At 33.5% G+C, this 19,343-nt stretch overlaps 1 protein-coding gene across 1 annotated transcript in view; it reads left to right on the top strand.

Annotated features, from left to right (window-relative positions):
* LOC149777730 (uncharacterized) overlaps window positions 1-19,343 on the top strand; it is a 263,591-nt gene that overhangs the window by 148,251 nt on the left and 95,997 nt on the right. Inside the window, exons 32-35 of the mRNA XM_089938777.1 lie at window positions 1,028-1,208; window positions 4,023-4,229; window positions 6,204-6,268; window positions 9,492-9,618. Coding sequence (XP_089794903.1) covers window positions 1,028-1,208; window positions 4,023-4,229; window positions 6,204-6,268; window positions 9,492-9,618 — 580 coding nt within the window. The remainder of the gene's footprint in view (window positions 1-1,027; window positions 1,209-4,022; window positions 4,230-6,203; window positions 6,269-9,491; window positions 9,619-19,343) is intronic.

Genomic DNA, 19,343 nt, shown 5'->3' with positions numbered 1-19,343 from the left:
ACGATTTATGAATAGGACTCCATTTCTAACAACAATGATGTAAATGATTTTATGAATAGTTCTCCATTTCCAACAGCTGATGTTAATGATTTATGAATAGTTCTCCATTTCCAACAGCAGATGTAAACAATTTATGAATAGGAATCCATTTCCAACAGCTGATGTAAACAATTTATGAACCATACTCTATTTCCAACAGCTGATGTGAACAATTTATGAACTGTACTCTATTTCCAACAGCTGATGTAAATGATTTTATGAATAGGAGTCCATTTCCAACATCAGTGATGTAAATGATTTATAAATAAGACTTCATTTCCAAAAGCAATGATGTAAATGATTTTATGAATAGGATTCCATTTCTGACAGCTGCTTTAAATGATTTTATAAATAGGACTCTATATCCAGCAACAGTGATGTAAATGATTTTATGAATAGTTCTCCATTTCCAACACCTGATTTAAATGATTTTATGAATAGGACTCCATTTCCAACAGCTGATGTAAATGATTTTATGAATAGGACTCCACTAACATCAGCTGATGTAAATGATTTTATGAATAGGACTCCATTTCCAACAGCTGATTTAAATGATTTTATGAATAGGACTCCATTTCCAACAGCTGATGTAAATGATTTTATGAATAGGATTCCATTTCTGACAGCTGCTTTAAATGATTTTATAAATAGGACTCTATATCCAGCAACAGTGATGTAAATGATTTTATGAATAGTTCTCCATTTCCAACACCTGATTTAAATGATTTTATGAATAGGACTCCATTTCCAACAGCTGATGTAAATGATTTTATGAATAGGACTCCATTAACATCAGCTGATGTAAATGATTTTATGAATAGGACTCCATTTCCAACAGCTGATTTAAATGATTTTATGAATAGAACTCCATTTCCAACAGCTGATGTAAATGATTTTCTAATAGGACTCCATTAACATCAGCTGATGTAAATGATTTTATTAATAGGACTTCATTTCCAACAGATCATGTAAATGATTTTCTATACAGGCGACATGCTGATGTTGAGTCTGATGCCTTTGAAGAAAAGATGGAGGGTTGTAGACATAACTACATGAAAGATGAGATTGAGTGTTTGGAGCGGACACTAGCTAAAAGACGAATGCAACTAAAGGAAGCTGACAGACTTCTCAAAGAGTGTAATATGGATCTGAAAGATGCAAGAACACAGGTCAGAATATCTCTAGTACCATGTTTACCACTGTATACAGTGAATTTAGACACAGGTTAGAATATCACTTGTGCCATGTCTACCACTGTATACAATGAATTTAGACACAGGTCAGAATATCTCTAGTACCATGTTTACCACTGTATACAATGAATTTGACACAGGTCAGAACATCTCAAGGTCAGTGTTTATTACTGTATTCAATGAATTCAGACAGTGTAAATACAGTAGATGACAAAGAATAGTTGGTTGCTTGGTTTTAATGTAATTTTTAACCTGGCTATATCATGTAGAGAAGATAGAGGTAATATGTGCCTTTCCCAAGGACACACCAAAAGAAACCACTTGAGCTGGCCTGATTTGGTATCGAACCAACACACCAACTGAGGTACCATGGGTACCAAAGATTTTTTTTTATCACTAGTGGCTGATTTTAACATAAGTTGCATAAAGTAAATACTGACATACAAATCTGGAGTGGTGCTGATGCTGGCACACTACTTGTCTAGTACACTACTTGTCTGGCACGCTACTTGTCTGGCACACTACTTGTCTGGCATGCTACTTGTCTGGCACACTACTTGTCTGGCACGCTACTTGTCTTTTGTGATGTAGTAATGTATATATTTGCTTTTAAGTCAGGTCTATTGTCATTATGCAATTGCAGATGGATCAAACTTATTAGTGAGTATATATGGAAAAATATGTCTGCATGGCTGCCATATTTGTTTCAGTCTGGATGACTGCCATATTGGCTTCCATCTGGCTGACTGCCATACTGGTTTGTGTCTGCACAGCTGCCATATTGGCTTCAATCTGGCTGACTGCCATACTGGTTTGTGTCTGCACAGCTGCCATATTGGCTTCAATCTGGCTGACTGCCATATTGGCTTGTGTCTGCACAGCTGCCATATTGGCTTCCATCTGGATGACTGTCATACTGTTTGCGTATTATGCAAGACCTACAGTGAAGATCATTCTTCCAAATCTGCACATCAGGGTCTACTCTTTTGGTTCCTTTTAATTTGAGTTAACAGCATAGATCATGATCTGTTACTGTATTGTACTATGCCATATTTGGTTTGTGCTGTTTGCTGTCAGACTATTCATGGCATTGTACTATATCAGATCTGGTGTGACCACTCCGGTGGCCTAAGAGGTTAGAGCATCTGCCTATGATGCAGGAGGTCAGTGGTTTGAACCCCAGCTGAGTCATACCAAACACTTATAAAAATAGTGCTAGTAGCTGTCTCGCTTGCTAGTCATCATTAAGAAGTTAGTGTTAGCATGGTTTGGTCTGGTGTCAGGATAATGTGACTGGGTGGGACATGATGCTACATGTCTGTGGCATGATGCCTTAGTGCTTGACATCACTATAAATTGCCACACTGCAGACAGCGTAGGAATATGACTAAAAAATTTAAAGCTATGTTTAAAATCTGAATCCACCACTCACCCACCCCGATCAGGTCTTTACTGTTTGCTGTCAGACTATGCAAGATATTGTAATGCATCAGATCAGATATGTGCAGTTTGCTGTCAGACTGCATAGCTTTGTCCTAAGACAGAACAGGTCTGTTCTGTTGGCTGTTAGATTGCATGGGATTGTACTACACCAGATCAGGCATGGACTGTTTGCTGTCAGACTGCATGGCATTGTCCTATGACAGAACAGGTCAGTTCTGTTTTGCTGTCATACTATGCATTTGATTGTACTATTCCAGAATAGTCTGTGCTGATTTTTGTCAGACTATGCATGGGATTGTACTATACCAGATCTGGTCAGGACTGTTTGCTGTCAGACTATGCCTGGGATTGTACTACACCAGATCAGGTCTGGACTGTTTTCTGTCAGACTATGCATGGGATTGTACTACACCAGATCTGGTCTGGACTGTTTGCTGTCAGACTATGAATTATTAGTTAAGATCAGAGCCAGATTAAAGCTTTTGGGGACCAAGGCACTTAAGATCTATGAGGTTAAGATCTATGAGGTTAAGATCTATGAGGTTAAGATCTGTGAGGTTAAGATCTATGAGGTTAAGATCTATGGGGTTAAGATCTATGAGGTTAAGATCTATGGGGTTAAGATCTATGAGGTTAAGATCTATGGGGTTAAGATCTATGAGGTTAAGATCTATGAGGTTAAGATCTATGAGGTTAAGATCTATGGGGTTAAGATCTATGAGGTTAAGATCTATGAGGTTAAGATCTATGGGGTTAAGATCTATGAGGTTAAGATCTGTGAGGTTAAGATCTATGAGGTTAAGATCTATGAGGTTAAGATCTATGAGGTTAAGATCTATGAGGTTAAGATCTGTGAGGTTAAGATCTATGAGGTTAAGATCTATGGGGTTAAGATCTATGAGGTTAAGATCTATGAGGTTAAGATCTATGAGGTTAAGATCTGTGAGGTTAAGATCTATGAGGTTAAGATCTATGGGGTTAAGATCTATGAGGTTAAGATCTATGAGGTTAAGATCTATGGGGTTAAGATCTATGAGGTTAAGATCTATGAGGTTAAGATCTATGAGGTTAAGATCTATGGGGCCCAGGTGATCTTGACCACATGGCCAGCACATACAATTAAGAGCATGAATCTGTTGTGAGTGTGATACTTGTAAGCGGTTAATATTTATTATTAAAATGTCTGTCTGATCAAATCAATAACTATTTCAATCATTCAAAGTGTAATCAGGGTTAGCCACCATGACTATCCTATCATGATGCTATCTGTATTCCCATGACCTTTTAATTCTTCCCTTGTGTACAATTTCATCATTCCTTCTCATTTTAATATGATATTTTTTTCAGGCCAGAGAGACAGTGAAAAAATATGATAATGCAGCATATAGTTTAGAAACTACAGTCAAAGAAACCAGTGAGTTGGAAAGACGAGCCAATTTGGCAGGAGTGGAGCTCCTTAAAGCCACAGAATCCCTGGCTAATATCCGTGCCCAGATCCACGATTATGATAGAAAGAGGGGAAAGCAGGAGAGACTGCTTCGAGATGTTAACTCTGTAAGAAGGCATCATAATTTTTCATTTTTGAGTCAGTATTGTAACGATACAGTGAATAAGATATAAATTAGTGAAGAAAGATATTGGCCCATGGTTGTGCTTTAAATTTGTTAGAATTAATCTCACAAAGGGTCGTTTGTATGATAGAAATACAATTCCACTCATGGTAAAAAATATTACTGTATAGTCATTGCATGTTTTGAAACTAAACAAACTCCATGGATCTGTTTTAAGAGTAAGTAATATGTTAAGTTTGTTCTAACTTCACTGAATTGACTATTACATCATCACTCAGTTGTACATGTTGATTACAGTGTCACTCAGTTGTACAGTATTAGTGTAAGTCAGTTGTACATGTTTAATAGTATCACGCAGTTGTACATGTTGATTACAGTGTCACTCAGTTGTACAATATTTATTAGTGTCACTCAGTTGTACATACTGATTACAGTGTCACTCAGTTGTACAATATTTATTAGTGTAAGTCAGTTGTACATGTTTAATAGTATCACTCAGTTGTACATGTTGATTACAGTGTCACTCAGTTGTACAATATTTATTAGTGTCACTCAGTTGTACATGTTGATTACAGTGTCACTCAGTTGTACAATATTTATTAGTGTCACTCATTTGTACATATTGATTACAGTGTCACTCAGTTGAACAATATTTATTAGTGTAAGTCAGTTGTACATGTTTATTAGTGTCACTCAGTTGTACATGTTGATTAGAGTGTCACTCATTTGTACAATAATTATTACAGTGTCACTCGTGGTTATTATATAATATCTCTCAGATTTACATTCTTGTTGTAATATCACTCAGTTTTACATGGCTGTTACATTGTCACTCAGTTTTAAATGGTTATTACAATGTCACTCAATTTTAAATGGTTATTACAATGTCACTCAATTTTAAATGGTTATTACAATGTCTATCAGTTACACTTAGTTATAATTTTATATGCCTGGAAAGCTTCATGGAGAAAAAGTAAGCTTTCAGGTTTTTATCCCCTAACCAACAAAGTTGGGAAGTGACATAGCAATATTCATGTATTTCTTTGTGCACTGTTTATCTGATTATTTGTTAAAAGTTGGCAAATGGAAGCAGCCATACAAAACTTGGTCACTTGGACCAGATGTTCGCCCTTGAGTCACTTTTGTCTTTTCATCTGTTCATTCATTACACCCATAATATCTTTAAAACTATTTCACCTCACTAATAAAAATTGTAATTTGGAAACATATCAACAAAAGTAATTGAGTCATAAAAAAACTAGGTCATTATGACCCAATTTTTATGCTTTATTGACTTTTGCATTTTAAGTTGTATGTTACACTCTTACTATCATGGGCCATGAAAATTGGTATATGATTGAATCTTAGAAATATTTCATCCCTACCAAAACTAGATCATTGTGACCTAGTTTTTATATGTGAGTAGTTTTAAATGTTGAACATTCTGTTCATTACACCTAATAAAATCTATGGCCATATTTTAACTACATTCATCTAATTTGTTATGTGGATGCATCTTAGCAAGAATAACTCATCCATGAACATTTGGTCAATGAGACTGTTCACACTTGAGTGACTTTTTCCTTTTTTGGCTATCTTGTTACAGCCTTAATATCCTAGACCCTACACTCAATAAAATTGCAATGTGGATACATATCAAGGTGAGTAATCATACAATATAAAAACTAGGTCCTTGGGGATTAATTTTTATGCTTGAGTGACTTTTTTGCATTTTCAGTTATCTGTTACACTCTCGATATCATGGAACATATTTTACCTACACTTTTTAAAATTAGCATGTGGATGCATCTTGCCCATACCAAAAGTAGGTCACAGTGCATTAATTTTCAGCTTAAAGTGACTCTAGTATTTTATCTGTATCAGTTTGAATGTTGTCACTACTCCAAAATGTATTCTTGCTGGCAAGGGGATTCATGGAAATACCATTATTTTTCAGCTGTTGTCCAAGAGGGATTTAGAATACAAAGACCTTGACTCCAGAGCAAGAAGTGCTGCTGACAAGTAAGAATAAAATAAAATTATCCTTTTATATACCTACTGCATTATTGGACATTGGAGGCATTTTAGTGATTTCAAGGTCAATGAATGAGAAATTTGATTGATTTCAAGGTTATTGAATAAGAAATTTGAGTGATTCATTGGTTAGTTGTCACAAAATGCATAGACCCACACCTACACTGTTTGTTACATAGGTTAGTTGTCAAAAATGCATAGACCCACACCTACACTGTTTGTTACATAGGTTAGTTGTAACAAAATGCATAGACCCACATCTGCCATTGGTCAGTGCATTATAAAAAGGTAGATCTGGAACTGTGTAGTTTGCAATTAGATTTGACTTGTACAAGAGCATATATGGCATTCTCACAAACAAGCATGGATATGTTTCTTTGATAATTTGCTTTCTTTTAGGAATCAGGAGTGACTGTGAGATTTTCCACAATCATTGAAAGAATGTAAAGATTCAAATATGGTTTTACTGTTTACACTTATTTTTGGTTTCCTGAACAACACTAATTTGTGCTTATAAAATGTAATTACCCTGTGTATGATCTTTTGGATTTAAAAGGGTTACCTTCACTAAAGTTGAAACTAACATTGCCTCCTATTTCTGGAGTGACATTAATGGAACATATTACTTGCTTATGTGGAGAATGCTTCATAAGTGACATGTGCTATAGAATGAACAGTGATCCAGTGGAAATGTTAAGAATTAGGCAATGGAATGAACAATGATCCTGTGGAAATATTAGAATTAGGCAATGGAATGAACAGTGATCCAGTGGAAATATAAGAATTAGGCAATGGAATGAACAATGATCCTGTGGAAATATTAGAATTAGGCAATGGAATGAACAATGATCCTGTGGAAATATTAGAATTAGGCAATGGAATGAACATTGATAATGTGGAAATGTAAGAATTAAACAATGGAATGAACAGTGATTCTGTGGAAATTAAGAATTAGGCAATGGAATGAACATTGATCCTGTGGAAATTTCATAATTAGGTAATTGAATGAAAAGAGATTCTGTGGAAATTTAAAAATTGAAACAATTGTCACTACGCGTACAGTTAAAATGAATATAATTCATAAAGGCAACAACCCATCCCACAAACTTAAATGATGAATTGCGCAGAATCCTGAAAATACAGTGCATTCCATCGAATTGGTACAATCCCAGCTTGGTGAGGATCTTTTCTTACCTTTAAGTCATGCAAGTCACAAAGAAAATAAGTATAGCAAATACCAAATTAGTATATTTGTTTCAGACTCATTGTTAGTGACTCATTAAGAGTACACTGGTGTGGAGATGATAAATAAGACCACTTCCCCTCCACCCCAACCCCCAATGCACACACATAATTCAAATTTTACTTAGTATGTCCTGACATGATATTTCACCATATTTTACTACATGTCTGCTGCATGTATATCTCCTTGGTTAATTTGTAAAGCAAAGTTGGAAAGAAAAAGTTACGTGCTGTGAATTTTAATATCTGTACCCAATTAAAAGTCTGTTTTTTTTTTCTCAATGATCTCCTTTCTCACTTTCTCTCTTGCTATCTCCATTTTCCTTATATCAGCTCAGAGTAAAGGTGACCCGTAAGTTGTTTCCGAAATCTCTGTGTACAGCCTTTTATATAGTCTAGAAGATTTAATACTCACTTGGAATTAAATCTAAAAAGAACAGTAACTCATACAGCTCTTAATGATGTTTCCAAGTCAAACAGTTTTTAAGTTGTGACTTTCTTCCTTTTAAGATACAACTGCCCCTTCTCATTTTATGACAAGCTGTGGCTACAAAAACCATTATTTTCACTTGACCATTAATGCAGAGTCAACATTAATGCATGTTCACCTCATTTTATGAATAACATCACACATAACACCAAGCTGAGCCTAAGTCAAGGGAGGTAATGCATCTGGTACTTTTGAAACCTATTTCTTCAATAATATTTGCAGTGAATTTTGGGAGTTTGGTAAAATTTATTGGAACTGGATTTATACATATTCTACAAAAGGCAATATAAATTTGAAATTTGGAAATATTCATCCTTCTGTTCATCTATAAGCATTTGGTTTGCTGAATATCTTCTGAACCCTTTGAGGAATTTTCATGAAAGCTGGTATGCTTCATATTATTACTAGACATTGCATGTTATAAACAATGGAGTTTGTCTCTTCAGCATATTGAGAGTCCTATTCTTACTCCAAATTGCACTTGTCTGTCTGTCTGGTTAACATCTTCATAACTGTTTGAGATATCTTCATGAAACTTGGTATCCCATTGATTCATGTCAAGAGTTTGTGTACCATTTAAGATAAGGGGGCAAAGTTTTCAGATTACTACTTCTAGAGTTAACTCCCTTCTTTTATATACCCTCCCCCCATTTATACATAGTTATCATGATTTGCAGGAGCTTTTCCATAAGCACTTGCTTCCAGACAGTTGGACATTTTGACAAAAGCCTTTTTAGTACTGGAAGCAAATGCCAGTTGAGGTATACACATGGCATTTCATGGGCCCTGAGTGGTCTAAAGTGCTCTCCGTTTCGGATCACTGCCATCTCACCTCTCTCTGCATGGGTTCAAGTCTCGGATTCAGCCAGTGTGGGTAAGTGAGAAAGCTTGCCAGTAGCTTCTCGTGGGTCAGTGGTTCTTTCCGGGGGTTTTTCGGGTTCTTCCTCCACCATTAATACTGGCCGCCATGTATAGCCTATCGTGTGCTGAAAAATGGCGTTAAACCCTACAACAACAACAACAACTACTTGGCATTTCATCATGCATGTGTAGATGTTTAGACGTTCATTTTATTACTTTTATCACTTTTTAAATTGGTGGCCTCTGTCCAGCATTTAAATATAAATAATGACTTCTATCCAACTTTTACAGCAGTGAAGCTTTTGCCTTTCATTTATCTTTGCTTGGCAACCTCAAGATCAAGGTCACAACAACAAAAAAGTATTAGTCAGTGCCCTGTTTGCCTATAAACTTGACCCAGGTTTCCACCTTTATCATTCATCAGTCTAATCCCTAGCTCATGTCACAACCATTGGTACGGGAAAGGTCACAAGTTGTATCATATGTCATTTGTGGCATAATTTCAACCCCCTTGTGCATTCCTACTTGAGAATTATAAAAAAATGCAACATAAGTATATATGTAAACAAATATATCCCTGTTTTTGATTCTTATGAATGTTAATCATCATTTTTTCAGCTTGAGTAGACTTCAGGGTGAACTTTCGGTGTTATCTCAAAAAGAAAAAGAGACACTTGGTGCCTTAAGAGACAGCGAGGATGTCCTGGCAAAGCGCCGAACGGAAATATCAAGAATGCGTGATCAGGTAAGATAATTTTTTTCTTCATCCTATTTTCTTTTTCTTTTTATATTTTATCGTTGTCTAATGTGTAAGCTATTAGTATTAAAATGTAGTCTTTGCTTTCATATTTAATCTAACAATGAGTGTTTGTAAAGCATTCTTTAGTTGTGTTTTGTTTTTACTTAAAAATAATATGCTCCTATCTAATGACTATTGATTGTGTTCAAAGCGAGAATTTCTCTAGTTTGAACCCATGTATATATTCCCAGGTGACGAATGCTGTATTTTGAAGAACCCACTACATAATTGACCTATCGCCACTTGTCAATCAAGCTGATCATTTAACCAATCAACGAGCATAAATTAGACACACCTCCAGGCATTGCTTTCGTCTACCATTTTCCTTCGACAAGCTGCTTGTGGCAATAATGAATTGATTATGATAAATATTTTTAAAAAATTTGATTTCTCCATCCATAAGGGTGAAAAGAAGTCAGTGGGAGCCTTGTAATTCTGACAGTTGATATGCAGATTGTCTAAATGGAGGAATTAGATTTATTCCTTTCCCGAAATGTAGACAAAACTTTGATGGATAAAGGCTTTTTTTTGTGGTTGCGTGTATGATCAGGTGAATATGGCAACAATTGATGGCAATTACAACATGTTTCTTTTCCTGAACATATGTAGAAAGCATGTCCTGGAAATGGTTTGAATGGGAAAAAAGAAATTGAAATTGAAAGCTATATCTAAAAATAAATATTTCTAGAATATGGGTTAAGAAATAATAACATTCGGGTTTTGATGTATATTGTTTTTGTTGTGTAGGAAGGACTGAACCCAAGACTGTATTATAGTAGTTTGAAAATGTACATTTTAATTTTTGATTGTCCCAAAAATAATAATTTATCGTCTTGATATTTCAAACACTTGAGTCGCTCTTTACTTTCACATTTGGTTGAAGGAGGGGTGGGGATACAAAATTGTAATAATGAAGAAATACCAAAACAATAGTTTCAGATAAATATCATCTGATATATTAAGCATGCATTTTCATGTTTACATCAACAGACATCAGTGATCGAAATTCCGTCTGACGAACACAGTATAACTTTTTTATTATTATTTACAGCAGTATACTTCTAAACAGTAATTGTTTACGATTTTGTTATTAATCTTTAATACATTTACTTCAAAGGCAGCATGAACAAAAACCAGATAAAATTAATAAGAATAAGATTATATACTAAATACACTAGCATCTTTCACTACATGAATAAGTTCTTGAGCAGTTTGAAATTGATTTTTATTTACTGAAATAAAACACTTAGGTTATTACTATACAAACATGAACTACAAATATAAATATTGTCTATTGCATTATAATTTATGCAACTTTGTAATTTTATATTTTTATGAATAATACAAATCATTTTCAATAAACATATCACTTAAGCTGAAACATATTTCTTTGCCAAATACTGCATGTTTGTCGGAGATTAAAAGGTGGTCATGTCACATGATTTGGTAGGTGGAGTGATCTATCATTTGCATAAGGTCAGTTATCCACAGTCCATCTGGGAAAAATTATTTGTCTTGTTTGCTCTGGCCAGCTCATCAAAATTGCTGCAACTTCTTTTTTTTCATGACCTTTTTGGGCAAGTTTTTTTCCATAGGTTTGAAATTGTATAAAATCCTGCAGCAGGCACAAAAAATCCCACAAACTTAACTAGTTAACTTCCTGGTCAAAGAACAGCAAAATCAAGAATTTTTACAAAGGCCCTGACATGATGAACAGAAGTAGAGAGTGACTCGTGGCTGTCTTTAGTTTTTGAGGAAGCTTCAGTGTCTTGAAGAAATAACTTTACTTTTGGAAGGAAGATGGATCTTAAAGATGTCACCTCTGTACCATTGTGTAAAGTTGAATAGCTGGGCATGAGTCAGTGGCTCAAATATAGGTCTTTCTTCGGTTAATAAAAGACCAGGTGTTTTTACCTCTTCATCCACCAACAATGTACACTATTACTCATTCTTTTCATATCTATGTATGGCCCCTGACTATACATTGTCTCAGTCCCTCGTATAACATCATGGCAGTTTTTAGCACCCCTCCCCCCACCATTTCATTGAAGGACCGCTGTTCTTACACCGATATATTTACCCTTTTACCATTCTTGCCTACATAAAATGGTGCCGATCACATTTCTTTTCATCATTGCAATCTATCCAGCTATTGAAAGCCATAAATTACAAATTTGTATTTTTCAGTTGGGAAATCTATCCATGCATAACAGAACCCATCCCAAAAGAGCGTATCTACCTGTGTAAAATTTGATTGTAAACTGTAACAGTTTGTAGTCTGTAGTTGCTAACAATATGGCTGGTCAGAAGTGTTTGCCATGTATGAATTGAAAATACCGATACATGCTTTCAGAGGCTTCACAGACACTTACAATATTTTAAATACTTTTGTTTTCTAAGTTACATGGCTATATTATTGTAAGCAGATAATCCAGTTAAAAAATGGAGTGAATTAATATATGAACATTTGTGAAGTTTTTAGTCTTATTTTGTCCATTGGAAGGTGATATACATTTGTTTTGTTTTTGTTTCACTCAGGACTTCTTTTAATAATACTGTAATATTTCAATAATGATGTAAATGAGTATGTTACCTTAAAATCTTGGAATAAAAAACAAGCATAAAATATATTTTCTTGCATGTTTTATAACACAGGACTAACACTAATAAAAATAAATGTATTCAATCAACGACAAAATGATATTCATGTACACAACTGCGTTTTGTCTTATGTGTATCTCAGCTTTAAGCTCTGAAATCCTGTATCGGCTGCACCAGATTGACCTTTGTTGACCTTTGGGTGTTTGGCTGTTCCACTAAGTGTTGCTTCCCCCTCTGCATGTAACAAACATCAATCAGTCACTGAGTGGATGGTTCATTGCACACACATATTAGCATAACCCAAGCCATGCTTAATACTTAATACGAAATAGACCATTTTCACAGTCTCCAGTCTGAGCACCCTCGGCCTTATTCCCCATGTTTTGAACATACTGAGAATGATGCTAAAGGTGGAAAGTCACTGTCTGACAGTGGTGTGACACAAAGAACACTGTAAAACATATGTTGAACTCATATATTTGAATGCATTTAACTAGAAATAATCATCCGTTTATTTCACTGGGTCAAGTTATTTTTCCTTGTTTTAAAAATTTAAACGTGTTTGTTGGCAAACTTATTTGATATACCCTGTGTATTGCCTCCTCCATCCACAACAGTCTGTTCTGTTTTATAGGATATTTAAATATTTATTTATTATTTTTTGACCCTTCTTTATTATTTTTATTTTTGATTTGATTTTAAAAATCTTTCTCTCACACTGGAATCACTAATATAAAATAACAAAGCTAAGTAATTTGTTCAGTTATAATAGTCCACCATTGTCTTTACTATACGTGTATGAATTATTCACCCAAAGTATCAGTTTCAATCAGCATGATAATTGCACATTTTCATTGGTTATTGTTGATTGTGAAACTTGTCTATTGGTAGAATGCTGATAAAGCTTTGACTTCAGATAACAGAAGAAGCCAGCAGAAGTTTCAGAAGCATTTTTTTTGAGAGAAAATACAAAGATAAATGTTCCATATTTTAAAAGAAAATAATTGAATGTAATTTAAACAAAATATGTGATACTGACATTAATTGACATTAATAAATCTTAGATCATACCCATCTTAGAATAAAAATTAAATTTACTATATTCCAAAATGTCATTAGCAAAGAAAAAAAACAATCACCAAAAGTTGCATATTTTTTTAATTGAACTATTATCAAATAATAACTTTGTGAATTTTAACTAAATCACTAATTGTTTAAAAGTTTACAAGGCTGTCATATGTGTGACATGATTCTGCAGGTAAAAAGAATGTAATGTTTGTAAAGTTTTGTACATATTAATTTTTGGATACTCCAGTAAAATAATTACAAACAAAATCATATCTGGTGCATTGTTTTTCATATAGAAATTATGTAAGACATTTTTAAAAATTATGTTTGAAAAATGTAACAATGTCACATTTTATGCATTTAAAACTAGCCAAAAATGATAATTTATACTTTTGACAATAAATATTTCTACATTTCAAAATATAATTATTACAAAATAAAGAATTGAAAAAAATTACAGAAAATATTGTATATATATATATATATATATATATATATATATATATATATATATATATATATATGTATATATATATAGGTGTGTAGTTATGCAGATATATACAGATATGCACATGAAAATGTAAACTTTAATGTATATAGATACACACATTTATATAAATTTTATCTTTTGTTATACAGAGAATATGACATGTACCCTAATTCTTTGACAATGAAATCATCACTTTAGAAAGTTTTTAAAATATATTTATGTTAAAGCACTTTGTCCAAAACTCTAATCTCATATTAAAGTGTCTTGTCCTAAACCCCAATTTCATATTAAAATGCCTTGTCAAAAACCCCAATTTCATATTAAATTGCCTTGTCCAAAACCACAATTAATCTGATATTAAAGTGCCTTGTCCAAAACCCCAATTTGATATTAAAGTGCCTTGTCCTAAACCCCAATTTCATATTAAAGTGCCTTGTCCTAAACCCCAATTTCATATTAAAATGCCTTGTCCTAAACCCCAATTTCATATTAAAGTGCCTTGTCCAAAACCACAATTAATCTGATATTAAAGTGCCTTGTCCAAAACCCCAATTTGATATTAAAGTGCCTTGTCCTAAATCCCAATTTGATATTAGAGTGCCTTGTCCAAAACCCCAATTTCATATTAAATTGCCTTGTCCTAAACCCCAATTTCATATTAAAGTGCCTTGTCCTAAACCCCAATTTCATATTAAAGTGCCTTGTCCTAAATGCTAATTTCATATTAAAGTGCCTTGTCCTAAACCCTAATTTGATATTAAAGTGCCTTGTCCAAAACCCTAATTTGATATTAAAGTGCCTTGTCCAAAACCCCAATTTGATATTAAAGTGCCTTGTCCTAAAACCCAATTTGATATTAAAGTGCCTTGTCCTAAATCCCAATTTCATATTAAAGTGCCTTGTCCTAAACCCCAATTTCATATTAAAGTGCCTTGTCCTAAACCCTAATTTGATATTAAAGTGCCTTGTCCAAAACCCCAATGTGATATTAAAGTGCCTTGTCCTAAACCCCAATTTGATATTAAAGTGCCTTGTCCAAAACCCCAATTTGATATTAAAGTGCCTTGTCCTAAACCCCAATTTGATGTTAAAGTGCCTTGTCCAAAACCCCAATTTGATATTAAAGTGCCTTGTCCTAAACCCCAATTTGATATTAAAGTGCCTTGTCCTAAACCCCAATTTGATATTAGAGTGCCTTGTCCTAAACCCCAATTTCTTATTAAAATGCCTTATCCAATGCCTCATTATCTTACTAAAGCACCTTGTCCAATACCCCAATTTGTTATGAAGTACCTTGTCCAAGACAACAATTTCTTCTTAAAGTGCCTGGTCCTAAATGCCTGTTTTTAAATGAATTTACAAGGCTGAGCACTCAGATTTGCCAGGGGAGATAAACTATATACACATATCATTTTTAGTTGTAAAAAATACAGATGATTTTTACATTGAATCCATCATAAATGTATGCCTGTTGACAAAATATAGAAAACTGTATTCAGTCTTCATCAGCTCAACAGCCATGTTTACTCTTGTGTCATGACTAATTGAGTATTATAGAGTTGTTTTCACAAGTACATGTATAATTTGATTTATTTAGAAACTTTGTTTTGAACATTGATGAAACATATAAGGCTGCTTCTGTTTTGAAAATCCATTATGAATTAATTTCTTCTTTATTTCACCATTCATTACAATTAATTGTACAATTTGACTGTTCTTTCATACATAGAAATGAACAGTTACATGTATTTTATAATTTGACCATATTTTCATGCTTGGAATCAGTTACATATATTTTACTTTATAGGAATTGTTAAAAAAGAATGAACAAATTTGTATAGCTCTTGTTTTCCTATCTACCATTTGGACTTCACGCGTAGACTTCATGCACAATTTAAATGGTGAAAAAAGCATATTAGCTGTTAAACAGATACAAGTACTGATATCAGTAGATCTTTTAATCATTTTTCAATATATTTGAATAAAAAACTAACTTTATATGTTATTTGTTGTAATCTCCAAAAGGAACCGTCAGACTTTATTTGAAAAAATTATTGTGCAAAACTTGTTACGCTTAATCAATGCTGATCAGTTTATTTTTATTCTGCAGACTTTGAATTTAAAAAATATAACATACAATATTTGTAACTGTTCAAGAAAAACAGTGTCAGAGATGCACACAAATACTTGAGAATTGTGAAGAGTTTTCTTAAAATTTTATGAAATTGTCTGCATAATAAAATTTGAATGTAATTACTGCGAAGTTTTGAAAGAATTGTTGATTAAAAATTTTTGTATGAATTAATGACACAAAATTTGATTATAATAAAATCATTTATATTTATTAGTTACATAAAAATAACTTATAATAATAATGCATGATATTTAATAATTTCAAGGGAAGTCAGACAAATTTTTTTCTGTACCTTAATTCAAACAGGTGTATATCTGATTATAACGTTAATGTTGAAAGTACTTTTAACTTATCGTAAGAATTTGAAAAATATTACTGTATTTCTCTGTTGATAAGCCTACACTTCACGATAATACCAGTTCAGACTTTAAGAAAATTTTAGCAACACTAATAACAGAGACCACTCTTAAGCTATGAAAGAATTTATTTGGAATGCTCCTTGGCTTAAAATAAGAGAAATATGGTGGATTTTTCCGTAAAACTGTGTGACTGCATGTTTCTCACTGCAGTATGCATGTATGTGTTGTTTAACTGCAGAGGGTGCTTTGAAGTGAATACTCAGTGGAACAGCCAACACTTATATTAACACGGTCTGCAATCTGGTTTTTTTCACACCTGGTTACAAGTTGTATCTACTTTTCATGCGTTTTGATACCATAATATTGCTACTAAAACTTGGGTTCAAATTATAAGCAAATGAAGCCTTTTCAATTAATTATTTCTAAATCAAGCATGTAATTGGGATTAAACTATTGAGTCATATTACAGACCTGATTACTGTACAGATTTGTACAAATTAGGTCATATCAACCTCACCACTGTATAGACTTGTACAAATTAGGCTATATTATGGACCTGGCCATTGTACATTTTTTTGTACAAATAAGGCCATATTATTGACATAGCCACTGTACAGATTTTCTACCAATTAGACTCTATATGGACCTGCCTACTGTACAGATTTGTACAAAATAGATTATATTCTCAACCTCACCACTGTACAGATTTGTACAAATCAGGCCATATTATCGATCTAGCTACTGTACAGATTTTTATCAGGTAGGCCGTATATATGGACCTGCCCACTGTACAGATTTGTACAAATTAGGTCATATCAACCTCACCACTGTATAGACTTGTACAAATTAGGCTATATTATGGACCTGCCCACTGTAAAGATTTGTACAAATTAGGTCATATCAACCTCACCACTGTATAGACTTGTACAAATTAGGCTATATTATGGACCTGCCCACTGTACAGATTTGTACAAACTAGATTATATTATCAAACTCACCACTGTACAGATCTGTACAGATTAGGTCATATCAACCTCACCACTGTATAGACAAATTAGGATATATTATGGACCTGGCCATTGTACAGATTTGTACTATAGCAGCCTTATTGTGAATAAAATATGCAGTTTGTCTGCCGATGAGGCCAGGTCTTGAAGTTTTACTGTTTTTTTTATGAAATCCATTAATTTATTACTCTCTAGCAAAGTTTCAGTTTGCTTCCCACTATTATTTATACCACAAATTTTTTGTGATTATATTCATGATGATTTGGAGAAGGAAAATTGTCTAATCATGGCCAGAAATGAAATCTAGATTTTGATCCAAAGATGGTACAGTTTTGTCTTTGGATAAAACGCAAATTTGGGCTCATTAATTCATTTTGCCTATTAAATTGTTCCTTTTTAATTTTGCTGTGTCAAAGCAAATTTTGAGAACAATGGGGAGGGCATTAAACAAATTTACACTGCATTTATTTCCTCCTTTCCAATAGTTTTAAGCTATATATTTAATTTTTGTAGATATTGATTTTCACGGTTTTGAGGAAAAGAAAGACAGTTGTGTTGAAATTTCAATTTATGCATTCATGAAAAATTCCTCCTGTTACCACAGAAGGATCAGTGTTCATGGGGCTTTTAAAATTGCGGTATTTCTTGGGAGTATTAATGTCAGTTAAAATTAAGTGAATTTTATGATGCAAATAATGTTTCAGGAAAAAAGAGATTCTAATGGAGCCATTGTTTGTTTAATTGTATATCTTAATTATAACTTGGGATCTACAAACCCCCACATAATAAGGCCTCAGAATTTATATACATATGTGCAGTTCATTATGTTATTAAAGTACCACTAATGACCAATGAAAGAATTTTAGTATAAAAATAAATTTGTTATTTTTAGACTAACTAATTGGTCTGAGTTTATACCTTTGCTTTAAAGTGTTAATTACATGGCCACTTTCAATGAACATTCATCCCCAAGGATTTCAGATTTTGAACCAAAAAAATCAAATCAAGCAATGACAAATTGTTTTGGTATATTTTGCATAAATTATCTCGGAATTTAATGAAGACAAAAGTTTTGATTTAACTTAAATGGATTACTCTGAAGTCATTTTGTTCAGTTTTTATTGTAGTCATTGTTGTCTAGACTTTAAGTCATGATTTACCTCTGAGTACAGGGGAGTACCCCCAATAGAGTAACCCAATAGAGTACCCCCATAGAATACCCCAATAGAATACCCCAAAATTGAGTACCCCAATAGAATACCCAAAATAGAGTACCCACAATAGAGTACCCCCAACAGAATACCCCAATAGAGTACCACCAATAGAATACCCCAAATAGCGTACCCCCAATAGAATACCCCAAGTAGAGTACCCCCATTAGAATACCCTCAATAGAGTACCCCAAAAGAATACCCCCAATAGAGTACCCCATTAGAGTACCCCCAATAGAGTAACCCAATAGAGTACCCCAATAGAGTACCCTCAATAGAGTACCCCAAATAGAGTACCCCAAATAGAGTGCCCCCATTAGAATGCCCTCAATAGAGTACCCCAGTAGAATACCCCATTAGAGTACCCCCAATAGAATACCCCCATTAGAGTCTCTTCAATAGAATACCCCCAAGAGAGAACTGCAGAATTCATTTTTCAAAAGAATTTCAGTTTTAAAAAAGTAAATGATAATGAAACTGTTCAAGATAAAGCTACTTTTTAACCAGAATGACTTGTAATGTTTGAATGGACATTTGCTAAATGTATATCATTGTTTTTCTATTATGGTTATCTTGGTGATAAAGCTGATTAGCCACTACAAAAGCGGTCATGAAGTTGTCTCCATGGAAAACATTGTTCTCTTGCTCTGTAAAGTTAAACCTGTCAAGATCACATTCAATGATTTATTGTGGGTGTTTATACATGTGAATCACTACTGATATTTCATTTTATTGCATTGTGATATTTAAGCATAAATTTAAAATTTAAAAGAAGAGTTTACAGTTTAGTGAAATTTTGTA

Source organism: Sinohyriopsis cumingii, chromosome 17 (genome assembly GCF_028554795.1).
Source record: "Sinohyriopsis cumingii isolate HCF-2022 chromosome 17, ASM2855479v2, whole genome shotgun sequence".
Classification (NCBI taxonomy): Eukaryota; Metazoa; Mollusca; class Bivalvia; order Unionida; family Unionidae; genus Sinohyriopsis; species Sinohyriopsis cumingii.
This window is presented reverse-complemented; position numbering and strand designations above follow the sequence as displayed.